At 39.5% G+C, this 16953-nt stretch overlaps 1 protein-coding gene across 1 annotated transcript in view; it reads right to left on the bottom strand.

Moving 5' to 3' along the window:
- Positions 1-1097: 1097 nt before the first annotated feature.
- The window catches only part of DERA (deoxyribose-phosphate aldolase), a 118073-nt gene continuing 102217 nt past the window's right edge, over positions 1098-16953 (bottom strand). Inside the window, exons 7-9 of the mRNA XM_040235265.1 lie at positions 9376-9488; positions 4636-4785; positions 1098-1789 (exon numbers count right to left, since the gene is read on the bottom strand). Coding sequence (XP_040091199.1) covers positions 1733-1789; positions 4636-4785; positions 9376-9488 — 320 coding nt within the window. The 3' untranslated portion in view covers positions 1098-1732. The remainder of the gene's footprint in view (positions 1790-4635; positions 4786-9375; positions 9489-16953) is intronic.

The raw sequence follows: 16953 nt of genomic DNA, 5'->3' as shown, positions 1-16953 counted from the left end.
GTGGACCAGCATGTTATGATGGTAGAAACGGCATTCAGAGCCACTGACCACATCGAGAGGCATAAGTCAAAAGTTTGCTCTCTGCTGAGCTGTGGGGGAAAGCAGAATTTCTTCTCACTCTTATTTTTCAACATTTCATTCACAGTTGGAGAGGTGCTTTGAGTGACGTGCCTAATTGACTTCTGAGAGGCAAATTCTAATTTAGGTTGCTGCAAAAGTGTTTTCTCTTTATAGCCATAAACCATTATCTTAGATCTGTTATCATTATCTTTAGGGTAATATAATTTGAGGTCTGAACAAATCTTGGTATCACCTGCACCAACTCCTTTAACCTTACAGATGAAGAAACTGAGGCTCAGGCATGTGAACAGACAGGACTAAGGTCAAAAGCTAGAACGAGGAAGAGGCGGGGTTAGAATTCAGCAGATGAAAAGACAAAACCAAAACTGATTCCCAGTCCAGTGTTCTCCACTTATGAGTAGCTGGAGACTTGTTTAGGGAGGGAAAAAAGATGCTTTCCATGAAAATCACCATTTAAGAAAACTTAATTTCTACAAAGGTGGGAAGAGTGGAGCTGAGAGAGACAATGAGTAAACGAACCAGTATCCCCCAAAGCAGATTACTGTTCCCCACAGCTGACTGGGGGCTCTGGCTATGTGTCTCTGAGGTCCGGGGGACAGTTTTACGTACCTCTGGTGACAGCACAGACTCAGGAGCCATACTGCCTGCCTGGGATTGATTCTTGCCTCTGCTAATAGTGAGCTCTGTGACCTTTGGCAAGTTGCTTAAGCTCTCTGTTCCTCAGTCCCTCATCTGTATAAAAGGATGATAACATCAATACTGACTGTTGTGAGGATTCAAAACCTTACTATACTAACCTTACTGTACCAAGAGATTAGATAAAGGCTAAAATAAATTGATATACATAAGGAGCTTCACACATACTAAGTACTATGTTAGGGTCTGCTGTTTCTTTCCTATTCACTCTACCAGGAAAAAGTTTCAGAATCTAAGATGTAAGTGGTACTTGTTAATAACGTACACAGGTGCTTTATCTAGATAAAGACACAAGGATTGTACTAGAGAGACTTAGAAAGTCATGGATAAAATCTCTTTTTAAGTTTAATAGATTAACTTTTCAATATGTATTACAACAATTTAAAGTTTTTTAATAAACAATAGGAATTTTTTCATTAAAAATATTCAATGATATCCATAGTTTCATATAAAATGACAGATATTTCATTAGCAAAACAATTAGTAAAAGAGCATATCTGTTGTGAAAATTAAAGACAAATTATCATGGCAGGAAATTCGTGCTGAATGATTAGGAAATTAGTCCTGAAGTAGCTTGGAAGAGCAAGAGAAGTTCAGGGTGCTTCATTTTCTTTTGCCACATAGTGGTTCTTGGGCAAGTCAATATTTGCTCCCTTAGAATTTAACATTATCAAAGTTATCATTAACATCTTACTCAGAGTTCTTAAGAGAAAACCTTTGCAAAATTAACCCTGGAGATCTAGTAATTCAGATCATTTCAGATAAGCCTAAAATGGGGACCATGTGTAGATTAGTTGGTTTTTTCATTCTTTAAGCTAAATTCAATGGAAATTTTAAGGGAGGGGAAAAAAAGTTATCTATCCCCCCATTTTTTCATTAAATAACTTTAGCAATCACATAGAAAGATAATTTTTACACATTGTTGCAAAGGACAGTTTTGGAATTTGTTGATGATCTAAGACATGGGGAGGTCATGGTAGGCTGCGTATCTTCCAGTCACATGATGGTAAATCTGTGGGGAAAGCAGAGTTTAGTCATCAGTTATTATATTTCTATTCATATCAATTAATAATGACACCATTACATAATGATTTTAGTTAATATTTCATTATTAAGCCCCACTGTTATGTACTTCAGCAGAATCTCCTTCCAACTTTACTTTAGGTGGAAGTTTGCTTGGAAGAAGGCAGGTGGGGTATGATGAGGTCAATGAACTGAGTTTTCATCTCTTTCTTCTCACAGTCCAATAAATGCCTTTTTTTTTTTTAATTGAAATTGACTTACAATGCTGTGTTAGCTTTAGGCACACAACAAAGTGATTTATATATATATATACACACACACACAAATATATTCTTTTTCAGATTATTTTCCATTATAGGTTATTACAAGATATTGAATATAGTCCCCTGTGCTATACAGTAAATCCTAGTTTCTAATCCATTTCATGTATAGTAGTTTATATCTGTTAATCCCAAACTTGTAAGTTATCCCACCTCCCCTTTTCCCTTTAGAAACCATAAAGTTTGTTTTCTAAGTTGTAAGACTATTTCTCTTTTGTAAATAGGTTCATTTATATTATTTTCTTAGATTCCACATATAAGTGATTTCATAAAATATTTGTCCTTCTCTATCTGACCTATTTCACCAAGTATAATAATCTCCCAGTCCATCCACATTGCTTCAAAAGCAATATTTCATGCTTTTTTAATGGCTGAGTAATATTCTATTGCATATTATACACAAACACACACACACACATCTTCTTTGTCCATTCCTCTATCAATGGACATTTAGGTTGCTTCCATGCCCTGACTACTGTAAATAGGGCTGCTATGAACATCAGTGTGCACATATGTTTTTGAATTAGTGTTTTCTCTGGATATAATGACCAGGAGTGGGATTGTTAGATGATATGGTAGCTCTATTTTTACTTTATTTAAAGGAACCTCCACAGTGTTTTCCACAGTGGCTATACCAATTTACATTCCCTCCAACAGTGTAGGAGGGTTCCCTTTACTCCACACCCTCTCCAGCATTTATTTGTAGATTTTTTGATGATGGCCATTTTTGATAATGGCAAGAATACACAGAAGAACTATACAAAAAAAAATCTTCATGACCCAGATAATCACGATGGTGTGATCACTCACTTAGAGCTACATATCCTGGAATGTGAAGTCAAGTGGCCCTTAAGAAGCATCACTATGAACAAAGCTAGTGGAGGTGATGGAATTCCAGTTGAACTATTTCAAATCCTAAAAGATGATGCTGTGAAAGTGCTGCACTCAATACACCAGCACAATTGGAAAATGCAGCAGTGGTCACAGGACTGGAAAAGGTCAGTTTTCATTCTAGTCCCAAAGAAACGCAAGGTCAAAGAATGTTCAAACTACCACACAATTGCACTCATCTCACACGCTAGTAAAGTAATGCTCAAAATTCTCCAAGCCAGGCTTCAGCAATACGTGAACCGCGAACTTCCAGATGTTCAAGCTGGTTTTAGAAAAGGCAGAGGAAACAGAGATCAAATTGCCAACATCCACTGGATCATGGAAAAAGCAAGAGAGTTCCAGAAAAACCTCTATTTCTGCTTTACTGACTATGCCAAAGCCTTTGACTGTGTGGATCACCACAAATTGTGGAAAATTCTGAAAGAGATGGGAATACCAGACCACCTGACCTACCTCTTGAGAAATCTGTATGCTGGTCAGGAAGCAACAGTTAGAACTGGACATGGAACAGACTGGTTCCAAATAGGAAAAGGAGTATGTCAAGGCTGTATATTGTCACCCTGCTTATTTAACTTCTATGCAGAGTACATCATGAGAAATGCTGGGCTGGATGAAGCACAAGCTGGAATCAAGATTGCTGGGAGAAATATCAATAACCTCAGATATGCAGATGACACCTCCCTTATGGCAGGAAGTGAAGAGGAACTAAAAAGCCTCTTGATGAAAGTGAAAGAGGAGAGTGCAAAAGTTGGCTTAAAGCTCAACATTCAGAAAACTAAGATCATGGCATCTTGTCCCATCACTTCATGGCAAATAGATGGGGAAACAGTGGAAACAGTGGCTGACTTTATTTGGGGGGGCTTCAAAATCACTGCAAATAGTGACTGGAGCCATGAAATTAAAAGATGCTTACTGCTTGGAAGGAAAGTTATGACCAACCTAGATAGTATATTCAAAAGCAGAGACATTACTTTGCCAAGAAAGTTCCATCCAGTCAAGGCTATGGTTTTTCCAGTAGTCATGTACAGGTGTGAGAGTTGGACTATAAAGAAAGCCGAGAGCCAAAGAATTGATGCTTTTGATCTGTGGTGCTGGAGAAGACTCTTGAGAGTCCCTTGGACTGCAAGGAGATACAACCAGTCCATCCAAAAGGAGATCAGTCCTGAATATTCACTGGAAGGACTGATGTTGAAGCTGAAACTCCAATACTTGGGCCACCTGATGCGAAGAGCTGACTCATTTGAAAAGATCCTGATGCTGGGAAAGACTGAAGGCGGGAGGAGAAGGGGACGACAGAGGATGAGATGGTTGGATGGCATCACCGACTCAATGGACATGAGTTTGAATAAACTCTGGGAGTTGGTGATGGACAGAGAGGCCTGGCGTGCTGCAGTCCATGGGGTTTCAAAAAGTCAGACACGACTGAACTGAACCGAACTGATTCTGACCAGTGTGATGTGATACCTTGCTGTAGCTTTGATTTCTATTCTCTAATTAGTGATGCTGAGCACCCTTCCATCTGTGCACTGTCCATCTGTAAGTCCTCTTTAAACAAGTGATTTTTTATTTCTTTCTTAAAAATACTTGTCAGGTGTTCCAAGGACAGCGGGCTGCTGCTCCTCACCTGCCTCTCGATGTCGGCAAGTAGAGTGCTGGCACCTATTCGAAAGAGTTCAGGCTTCATCCACTCATCTCCTAGCTCCTCCTTTATGAGAGAGAGCCACACAAGGGAGTCCTTCGCACTGCGGATGCCTCCGGCCGGTTTAAAGCCTACCTGAAAGAGGACAAGGGAAAGAGAACAATGTTTAGCATTGTTACTGTGTTGCTTTAAAAACCGGTCTTGCATTAATACAGGGTCTCCATCCGTTCTCTCTTTTCTAAATCCTATTTCACTTCCCTCAGCACTCAGAGCACTGACTCAAGCTCATTCACAGGACAAAATGACTTTTCCAAGATTAATGGGAAGAATGTCACTGCTTCCAAGGAGACATTAATGAGAGTTAATAACCCTCATTAACATTTCACTTGCTGAAAAGTCATAAGCCTTTACCATCTAGACTATAGCTATGAACCTGGGATAAACAAGAGAGGTGTCAATAAACAGGAAAACATAACACAAGAGCCCGTTCATTCTCCATTGTTATCAGGAGGCCATGGGAAATGTACACCTTTTGGCCCTTCAATCTGAGCTGCAAAAGATACACTCGTGGGTTTAAAATGAGAAGAAAGAATCAGTGAGGCCGTACTAACCAAACCACAGCAACCACCAAGGACAGGTGACAGTTATTTTAATCAACTTAACTATAGGGACTTTTAAGTTGTCAGTAGACTGAGCTGCATAAAACAGCCAAACAGCTAAATAAGCACAGGAGAGAAAGACAGTGTAGGGGCCCTTCACACTTCAGCAGTCTCTGCAGGTGACCATCGATAGCACAATTCGGCCAGTATCTGATGTTTACAAATGATGTCCCTGAGTCCATTAGAAAAGGACAGATGTGTCCTATATACAGTAAAACCTGCTTATCTAGAAATACTTTTCTTAAGAACTTGACTATCCAATAGAGTAAATACCCAAAGCCCAAGGACTGAAGCTCACACATGTGACCACTCCTGAGTTTGGTTGCTCTGCTGGAGAGCACCAGTGAGGGGGAGTGTTGGAGGGGTGGTTGTTGCTAACAGAATGCCAGAGAAGGGACACAATAAGTATATGGTCCATTATCAGCCCATAAAAAAAATGAATAAACAGAAACCTCAATTAGGGACTTCCCTGGTGGTCCTGTCATTAAAAATCTGCCCTCTAAAGCAGGGGACATGGTTTTGATCCCTCATCCTAAGACCCCACATCCTGTGTTTCTGCAACTACTGAGCCCATTCGCCACAAGGAAAGTTGCCTCATGCTGCAACTAAGACCCAATGCAGCCAAATAAATTTTTTTTAAAAGCAAAGAAAAGGAAACCTCAATCCAATAGAGTTGGGGGCGCTTACTCCTGGATAACAGGAAGAAGAGAGGCTCTTCTCTCCTGGCAAGGATTCAGTCTGTGAATAGTCCCTGACTCCTTGTTTACTACACCTCCCATCTTCCTTTTCCTTTCAAGCATTCTTCTTCCCCTTCTTCCTTTGCCCTGCAGGGAGTTGCATGTGGCTTCCCACGTTCACTGATCCCCAATAAATCCATCTTGGCTGGAGAAATAGCTGGCAGTCTACTTGCTTTAGGTCAACAAACCCTAGCTGGAAACTTCTAGCTAAACTGGCCTCCCCCCTTTTCCTCACCACAGCGCATCCAATGACCAACAGCCAAGTCTCACCAAGCCCACCCTCTGAATCCCTCTCCACACACACACACGCTTTCCTCTCAACTCTCCACACACACACACGCTTTCCTCTCAACTCTCTCCACACACACACGCTTTCCTCTCTACTCTACACACACACACACACACACACACGCTTTCCTCTCAACGCTCGGTTCCACTGGTTTAGTTCAGACCCTCATCAGTCCTCACAGGAACATCGGCAGAAGTCCCCGCACTTGTTTCCCTGCCTCGGTCACACATCACACAGCTAAGCAACAGCCACACAGAGATTCTAACTACATCTGCCTATCACTCTGGAGCCCAGGTGACCTTGTAAGAGTAAGGGGAGGTGAGGGTGGGAGAGGTAAGTGGAGTGAAGCTACTTATTGAGATAAGGCAAAAAAGAAAAAAAAAAATCAGTGAGCTTATATTAGCACACATGTTAATCATAGGAGCATTTTCTGTCAATTAGACAGTACTACACACAGATTTTTCTATATAATTCTGTTGTATCAGCAAGTCTATTTGGCAATGCTTTGAGACAGAGTTTCCAGCATAAGTTTATCCTGTCTTTTTTAAAGGGAGAGAATATGGAAAACATAAATCTGCAATGAAATCGGTTATGAAATATCAAACCTTTGCTTCTCAAGAGTGACACTAATCATGGTCTGGAAGGCAACCCATTACATTTTAAAACATCTCTTAAATCAATGATGTGGAAGCTTCACCGTCTAAGGGTTGCCTGGATAGCTTGTCAACCCTCGGAGAAAATGCCCCTGATTTGCAGATACACACACGGGTCCTTTCTGTGTGAAGTCAAATGTGATCCAGATGAATACGAACTGACTTCTACCCGCTTCTCAGTAAAACCAGGATGAACTTTCATTGGCTACGGAAAGGGGTGATACAGTTAAAAAGAAAGTCATGAAAGACAGCAAACTGTTCCTCCCTCTCTACCGTGATCTAGATTATTGAGCTGTTGAAACTTTTATTGAAATTGTTATGTAAGTGTTCTTTCAGGAAGGGACGTGTTCACTTTTAAGATAACGGCTCAATGAGTGAATCAATGAGTGCTTACAATACAGGACTGGGTGCCCCATGGAGAATTTTAGCCCCGACTGTGGAGCTTACGAGGGCTTCTCTGTGTAGCTCAATGGTAAAAAACCCACCTGCCAATGCAGGAGATACGGGTTCAATCTCTGAACCAGGAAGATCACCTGGCAAAGGAAATGGCAACCCACTTCAGTATTCTTGCCTGGGAAATCCCATAGACAGAGGCGCCTGGTGGGATAGAGTCCATGGGGTTGCAAAGTGTCGGATACAACTGAGCAACAAAACAACATCACAGTTGATGAACGTAGAGATGCCTGAGGACTATCCCTGACCCAGGGCTGCTGGGGGTGAGGGCCCAGGCATTTGGAAGTATAAAAAAACTTCACATCAGTACTTCCCCAGCAGTCCAGTGGTTAAGATTTTGCCTTCTAATGCAGGAGCTGAGGGTTCAATCCCTGGTCAGGGAGCTAAGATCCCATATGTCTCACAGCCAAAAAAAAAAAAAAAAAAATCAAAACAAAACAGAAACAATATTGTAACACATTCAATCAGACTTTTAAAAAATGGCCCACATCAAAAAATTCTTAAAAAAAAAAAAAAAAAAAAAAACTGCATCTATTGGAATGTATTTTGGCTGAGAGTAACCCCAGGTCTAGTGAATGGTCGTGATGTCATTTGAAGGTCCCGAAGCTAGAGTTCTCATATTTACAGCCTTTCTTTTTAAAAAAAAATTGTTTTTAAAATTGGATCATTGCAGAAAGGCTACCAAGTAGAGGTTACTCAAGTTAAGTCAACTTTCCTATGTAGGTCACAGTAGATATTTATCCTATTTGTACTCTTTTAAGATATAAAGGTATTCTGAAGGAAAAATTCTGGAAGGAGTTCATCTCCTCTTAAACCTAGGTACCTCCTAAGAAAGGTCTCCGATTCCAAAATAAACTGAAATACAGTCACATATAAAGTCATCACATCCCAGCTGGCAAAGGATTAAAGTTCTTTTTTTGGTTTCTATTCAGCAGACATCAAGAGATTGGTTTTAAAAGATGCCTTTCGTGAAGGCAAAGTCTCATTTAAAAAAAAAAATTACCTTTCTCTCCCATGATGTTAAAAAAAAAGCAATCCTTTGAGATAATTTGCAGCTAAACAAGCAACTTGAAGTGAAAAGGAAAATCCAAACTCATTTTTTAAAAAAACACCTCATACACATTTTTTCCTTTTAAATTCATGTTTCAAAAAATATGTATTATTTTTCGAAAAGCTGGCAAAAGCGAGCATATACCCTCCTCAGCTTAACAGTCTTCCAAAGAGCACATCTGACTGCCATAAAACGCAAAAATGGATATTTAATTCAAGAGCTATATAACGTCTAGCTACCTTTTCCCTGCTGTTTCACAGCATTTCATTATTTTGTTTAATAAGTTCATCTCCTCGAGAATTTTCTCTTCACCTCACATTATTAAAAGTAATAAGTTTTTCTGGACCGGGGGTTTCCCAACAGAAAAACCAATTTATGTGTGTCCTTCAATAATGACAGGAAAAGATTATTTCCCATTATATTGCATACTTTTCATATCACCACCACAGCTTATCATTCAATAAATGTTACTCTGCAATTCTTTCCATTCCTCAAGGAAGTTTAATTTCTGCATTAACCTGTTTTCGCCGGCCAACGCCTTAGCAGAAAGCCTCTGTTGTGGCAGAATTAGTTCGTTAAAGAACCCATTTAGGAATCTCTTGTCAGTGATAACATTGTCTTCGCTAATAAAAGGACGAAAAGTGAGTTTACATCTTGATCACACCTACTAACTACCTCACTCACCTTTACTTTTCTGTGAATCACACATTCTTTCCCCATGAATGTATTCTTTTGTCATGAAAGGTAAATTAAACGTTTATCTTAATAAAGGGAATGCATTCACAGCATCTGCATATAAAGACAGCTATCGTGGCTGTGACTAGTATTATAAATAACATCATCTTTACTCCGAAGGAATAAAGATTTGCTGGCAATAAAATACCTTGTTTCCAGTTTTCCAGAAGAAATCTCTAATGGCCCGAAGCATAACTATAGCTACTGGAAAGGTAGCATTTACTGTTTCTTTTCCCGTAGAGGTCTTAATAAAATCTGATCCTAAAAAAAAAGAGGAAGAAAAACTCCATATCAATTTTTTAAATTTATTAATTAAAATACTTACTTTTTTTTTTCTTCCACTTTTGAGTCAGTGGAAGGAGCAAGTCGTGTACCCTTTTTTCCCTGAGGAATTTATTTTTCATCAATTATTTGAAAGACTAAAACCAAATCTCTCTTTAAAGTCATTCTGTCCATATTTTTTTTTCCTCTTACTTTGTGTGTATGCTCAGTCGCTAAGTCATGTCTGACTCTTTGTGACCCCATGGACCATAGCCCACCAGCCTTCTCTGTCCACGGGATTCTCCAGGCAAGGATACTGGAGTGGGTTGCCATTGCCTGCTCCAGATCTTCCCGACCCAGGGATCTAACCCATGTCTCTGAGTCTCCCAAGTTCCTCTTACTATAAAATTAATTAAATTAGGCACCAAATGGATTCTTCCAGACCCCTGGGGCTCTTGCGTCTACATTTCCATATCATCAACTAAAACCAGATTGGTTTATTAATGGAAAACTGAGAGAAATAGAAACAATTTTTTGCCCTATGCTTAGGAATGCTGGAGACCCGGGTTCAATCCCTGGGTCAGGAAGATCCCCTGGAGAAGGAAATGGCAACCCACTCCAGTACTCTTGCCTGGAGAATCCCATGGAGGGAGGAGCCTGGTGGGCTACAGTCCCTGGGGTGGCAAAGAGTCAGACACGGCTGAGCGACTTCACTCACTCACTCACTCACTAGCATCATATATCACACTACTACAAAACTGGAGGGCCTACGCATTTTCCCCTCATCTTCTTACGTGCGGTAGAAAGTGTGCAGTACAGCTGTGACAATACAAGGAGAATCATCACTAGCTGATGTCTACCGCATTGTCTCTTAACAAAAGCTGTCTTCCAACTAGACTGTGACTTTCACGAAAGACACCACATATTTTCACCTTGCAAATATTTTAAACAACTTCCTGTCTCTCAAATGTCTTCAACCTAATGATGTAGTTTAACAAAATAGCACAAGGAGACAAAGAGAGGAGAGTAATAGTTAAGAGTCACTGAGCTCTGGGTACTATGCACTATTCCAGTGATTTACAAGTATTGACTCAATCCTTACAATAACTGTGTGTGTACTAATATGTACTAATAAGTACTAATATGATCCCTATTTTTAAGGAGGAAATGGTGACTGCAGCCATGAAATTAAAAGACGCTTACTCTTTGGAAGAAAAGTTATGACCAACCTAGACAGCATATTAAAAAGCAGAGACATTACTTTACCAACAAAGGTCCATTTAGTCAAGGCTATGGTTTTTCCAGTAGTCATGTATGGATGTGAGAGTTGGACTATAAAGAAAGCTGAGTGCCAAAGAATTGATGCTTTTGATCTGTGGTGTTGGAGAAGACTCTTGAGAGTCCCTTGGACTTCAAGGGGATCCAACCAGTCAATCCTAAAGGAAATCAGTCCTGAATAGTCATTGGAAGGACTGAAGCTGAAGCTAAAATTCCAATACTTTGGCCACCCGATGCAAAGAAATGATGCTGGGAAAGATTGAAGGCGGGAGGAGAAGGGGACGACAGAGGATGAGATGGTTGGATGGCATCACTGACTCAGTGGACATGAGTTTGAGTAAACTTTGGGAGTTGGTGATAGACAGGGAGGTCTGGCATGCTGCAGTCCATGGGGTTGCAAAGAGTCGGGCACAACTAAGCGACTGAACTGAACTGAAAGGAAAGTAACTTGCTTGAGGTCAAACAATAAGTGAGGGAGGAAGAATTTTAACAAAAGCAATAGAATTTAACCCATGTGCTACAGTGCCTCCAAAAAACTTAATGAGGGTCACACAGTCAGACACAGGGTCCATCGTCCATGTGGTAATCTACCCTCAAACTGTTCTGTGGATCACAGCTCAGCATCACAGGCACTACCAGAGAGCTTGTTAAAAATGCAGACCGTTGGATCCCACACTGAACCAATTAAATCATAATCTGAATAGAAACTAGGTTCCCAGATGATTCCTGGGCAATTTATGGCCCACACTCATGGAATCTGTTAAATCATTTGTAATCTAATCTCTGAGATTCTCCCAAGGTCCATCAAGGTGGTCAAAAGTAGAGGAAAGAAGTGGCCAAAACTTCCCCCTCTAGTTTCAAGGGCACAAAACACTTCCAGGAAGACTGTGTGGACAGAGAAGTTCAAATCAACACACCTTGAGTAAGTACAATGTGAAAGGCACAGCAGAAAATATAAATACAAATCATTCAAGCTCTTTCCCTCAAAAGCGTACATTCAAGGAGCAGGTGGAGATGCAGCATAAATCCCGCGTAATCACTTGATAAGCCAGAAGTCAGGAGATCTGGTTTCTAGCTCTGGCTGACATTTACCTTGCAAATTCCATCACCTCACCTTTCTCATTTATAAAATATGTCTGGAAATCCTTACTTGCCTCATAGTGTTATAAAAGTAATCAAAAGAGACAGTCTCTATGAAAGGATTCTGAAAATTATCAATGTTATACAAACTGAGATGGAGCAGGAACCTAGGTAGGGCTGCAATCTGTGTAAGAACTATGAGAATTCTGATCTACCCAATCAGGTCATCAGAAACTTTCTTTCCTTCGGACCTGAAGGCCCACTGGAAGAAATGGAGATGTGCTTGTCACGCCCACATTCATGAAGAATTATTTACTGGGGGCTTACTATGGGCTGCATTTTGTCCTACCTGCTGGGAACAGACCAGTACACAAAACAAAGTTCCTGCCCTTGTGACTAGATTCTCGAGAAGAAAAAGACAATAAATAAATAAACACATAATGATGGCCACCTGATGTGAAGAACTGACTCATCTGAAAAGACCCTGATGCTGGGAAAGATTGAGGGCAGGAGGAGAAGGGGACAACAGAGGATGAGATGGCTGGATGGCATCACTGACTCAATGGACATGAGTCTGAGTAAACTCTGGGAGTTGGGTGATGGACAGGGAGGCCTGGCGTGCTTCATTCCATGGGGTTGCAAAGAGTCGGACATGACTGAGTGACTGAACTGACTGACTGCATGAATGAAGGCCAGGTGGAGGTAAGTGTGATGAAGAAAAGTAATGTAATGAGCAAGAGAGTGATGGAGGTGGGGAGAGAGAGCTGTAATTTAACAGTCATCATGAAAGTATTTCTGATGAGTGAAATCCAGAGAACTATGAAAGGAACCTTTGAAAAGAGCATCACAAGGAGGGAAACAGCAAGTGCAAAGGCCCTGAAGTAGGCATGTGCTAAGTTGATGAATGAATGAATGGATGGGTGAATGAATGAATGGGACTACAGAACCAATACCTGGCACCTACAATATCAGAAATAACAAGCAGAGAGAAGAAATGAAAGCCAGGAAATACATGTAAAAGAACATCAGCAAAGATTCACATTGATACCAAGATGTGTTTTCCTAATAGGTGTCAGTGTCTTCTGATTCACTAGAAGGCTTTGGGTACCATATTCGATACAAGGCTTCCCTAGTGGCTCAGTGCTTAAGATCCACCTGCCAGTGCAGGAGACACAGGTTGAATACCTGTTCCAGGAAGATCTCACATGCTGAGGAGCAACTAAGCCCGGGCATCACAATTATTGAGACTGTGCTCTTAAGCCCAGGAACTGCAACTACTGAAGCCTGCATGCCCTAGAGCCTATGAAGCCACTGCAATGAGAAGCCCATGAACTACAATAAAGAGCAGCCCTGCACTCTCTGCAACTAGAGAAAAGCATGCATAGCAATGAAGACCCAGCAGAGCCAAAAATAAATAAAATTATTTTTATTTTTTTTCTTTTTTATTTTACTTTACAATTCTGTATTGGTTTTGTCATACATTGACATGAATCCACGACGGGTGTACATGCGTTCCCAAACATGAACCCCCCTCCAACCCCCCTCCCCACAACATCTCTCTGGGTCATCCCCATGTACCAGCCCCAAGTGTGCCGTATCCTGCATCGGACATAGACTGGCAATTCGATTCTTACATGATATTATACATGTTTCAATGCCATTCTCCCAAATCATCTCACCCTCTCCCTCTCCCACTGAGTCCAAAAGTCCACTATACACATCTGTGTCTTTTTTGCTGTCCTGCATACAGGGTCATCATTGCCATCTTTCTAAATTCCATATATATGTGTTAGTATACTGTATTGGTGTTTTTCTTTCTGGCTTACTTCACTCTGTATAATCGGCTCCAGTTTCATCCATCTCATCAGAACTGATTCAAATGTATTCTTTTTAACGGCTGAGTAATACTCCATTGTGTATATGTACCACAGCTTTCTTATCCATTCATCTGCTGATGGACATCTAGGTTGTTTCCATGTCCTGGCTATTATAAACAGTGCTGTGATGAACATTGGGGTACATGTGTCTCTTTCAATTCTGGTTTCCTCAGTGTGTATGCCCAGCAATGGGATTGCTGGGTACCTAATTAAAATTAAAAGCTTCTGCACAACAAAGGAAAATATAAGCAAAGTGAAAAGACAGCCTTCCGAATGGGAGAAAATAATAGCAAATGAAGCAACTGACAAACAACTAATCTCAAAAATATACAAGCAACTCCTGCAGCTCAATTCCAGAAAAATAAACGACCCAATCAAAAAATGGGCCAAAGAACTAAATAGACATTTCTCCAAAGAAGACATACGGATGGCTAACAAACACATGAAAAGATGCTCAACATCACTCATTATTAGAGAAATGCAAATCAAAACCACAATGAGGTACCACTTCACACCAGTCAGAATATCTGCGATTCAAAAATCTGCAAGCAATAAATGCTGAAGAGGGTGTGGAGGAAAGGGAACCCTCCTACACTGTTGGTGGGAATGCAAACTAGTACAGCCACTATGGAGAACAGTGTGGAGATTCCTTAAAAAATTGTAAAATTATTTTTAAAAAACAATATTGGATATCATCTAAATTCTTCATCTCAGAAGAGAGGCTATCAAGGGTACATATTAATAATCACTTCCCATTGTTATAGATTATGGCTTCATAGTTCACTTCTTTGTATTGATGAATAGTATTCTATTGCATGGTTGTTCCACTATCTGAGGATATCTTAGTTGTTTTCATTTTTGGCAATTATGAATAAAGTTGCTATAAACATTCATATACAGGTCTTTGTGTGCACATAAGCAATTTTCAAATCAGTTGAGTAAATAACAAGGAAAGCAATCGCTAGATTTTATAGTAAGGCCATATTTAGCCTTGGAAAAAACTGCCAAATTTTCCTGCAAAGTAGTTATACCATTTTTCATCCCCAACAGTAATGAATAAGAGTTCCTGTTGATCTGTATCTTCATTAGTGATTGGTATAAATTTTTGGCAATCTAACAAGTATGCCTATAATCAAGGGCATATGTTGTTAGATTACACCTATTTCAATTATGGATTACTATTGTAATCAGTTTTTCTTAAATTTCAAATTCCAATTGTCCATTACAGTAAATAGGAAAGAAACAGACCTTTGTATATTAAACTTATATCATGCAACCTTGGTAAACTCACTTAGTAGCTTCAGGAGTTCGTTGTTTTGGAGGGATTTTCTCCATAAACAGTCATGTCATCTACACAGAAAGGCAGTTTTATACCTTTCTTCTTGTATTAACTTCTTGTGATTGTTACAACAAATTATAACAAACTAGGTAGCACAAAGCAACCGAAATTTATTCTCACTGTTTTGGAGGCCAGAAATCCAAAATCAAGGAGGCAGCAGGGCTGTCTTCCCTGTGGAGGCTCTCACGAGAACATCTTCCTGGCCTCTTTGACTTCTTATAGCTTCCAGCATTCCTTGCCTGCATCACTGCAAGCTCTGTCTCCATCTGCATGTTGCCTCCCCTTCTGCATGTGAGCTTAATATTACTTTGCCTTTCTCTTATAAGAGCATGCGGGTGCGTGAGCACTCAGTCGTGTCTGGCTCTCTGCAACCCTGTGGTCCTTAGCCCACCAGGCTCTTCTGTCTGTGGAATTTTCCAGGCAAGAATACTGGAGTGGGTTGCCATTTTCTACTACAGGGGATCTTCCCAACCCAGAGCATATAGGATGACATTTTGAGCCCACTTGGATAAGCCAGAATAGTAATGTTATTTCAAAATCCTTAATTTAAACACATCTGCAAAGGCTCTCGCCACCAAAAAAAGGTAATGTTCACAGGTTCTGGGGATGAGGATGTAAATCTATTTTGGGGAGCCTTTATTAGCCTACCACACTTTCCAATCTTTATACATTGATTTTCCTTTTCTTGTCTTATTGCACCAACTAGGACTTACAGTAAAATGTTGAGTAGGAATGCTGAGAAAGAACATCCATCCCTGTTCTTAGAAGGGTCTTAGGGAAAAAGCATCCAGTTCCTCAGCATATTAGCTGAAGTTTGTTTGTAGATATGTTTTATCAAGCTGAGGGGGTTCCTCTCTATTCCTAATTTGCTGAGAGATTTTATTAGGATTAGGTGTTGGAATATATCAAATGCTTTAATTGTACCAATTGATATTAGCATACAATTTTATTTTCTTTTTTAGCTTATTGATATGGTAGATTATATTACATTGAATCAGTCTTGCACACCTGGAGTAAATCCCAGTTGGCTGTGGTATATTATTCTTTTTATATATTGGACTCATTTTTGCTACTACATTGTAGACAACTTTCACATCTATGTTCATGAGTGATATTAATATTCATCTATTGCTTTTCTTTCTCATAACTGATATTTGGGTAATGATAGTCTCACAGAGTGAGTGCTCTCTCTTCTACTTTCTAGATGAGATTGTGGAAAACTAGTATTATTTTCTTAAATGTTTTGTACAAGTCATCAGTTAAACCATCGAGAGCTAGTGCGTTCCTTTTTGGAAGGTTTTAAATATTTTTCTTTAATAATTTGCTTAATATTTATTCAACAATTTATTAAAGTATCAAATATAATATTATTAGATAAGTTATCAAATATATAATTAAAGAAGATTCATTATCTTATAATACTATATTAAAATATTTTATAAAATAAAATTAAAATAACATCACTAATAGCCATAGGTCTATTCAGACTATTTCTCTCAGTGTGAGTTTTGGTTATTTATATCATTCAAGAAATTGATCTAAGCCATCTGTATTATCAAACTGTGGGCAAAGAGTTCTTCATACTATTCTTTTATTATTTTTTTAAAGATGATAGGAATAGTAATGATCTCTTGTTTCTGATATTAGCATTCTCTCTTTGATTCTTGGTTATTCTAACTAGAGTTTTATCAATTTGATCTTTAAAGTACCAGCTTTTGGGGTTTTCAAATTTTCTATATTGTTTTTGTTTTCAATTTCATTTCTGTTCTAAATTTTATTTCTGTTGTTCTGCTTGCCTTAGGCTTAAATTGTTGTTCTTTCTCTTTGTATGTCCTAAGGTAGAAGCTGAGATTGTTGATTTTTGATCATTCTTCTAACATATGCAGTTAGA

This window comes from Oryx dammah, unplaced genomic scaffold, assembly GCF_014754425.2.
Source record: "Oryx dammah isolate SB20612 unplaced genomic scaffold, SCBI_Odam_1.1 HiC_scaffold_29, whole genome shotgun sequence".
Lineage (NCBI taxonomy): Eukaryota > Metazoa > Chordata > Mammalia > Artiodactyla > Bovidae > Oryx > Oryx dammah.
This window is presented reverse-complemented; position numbering and strand designations above follow the sequence as displayed.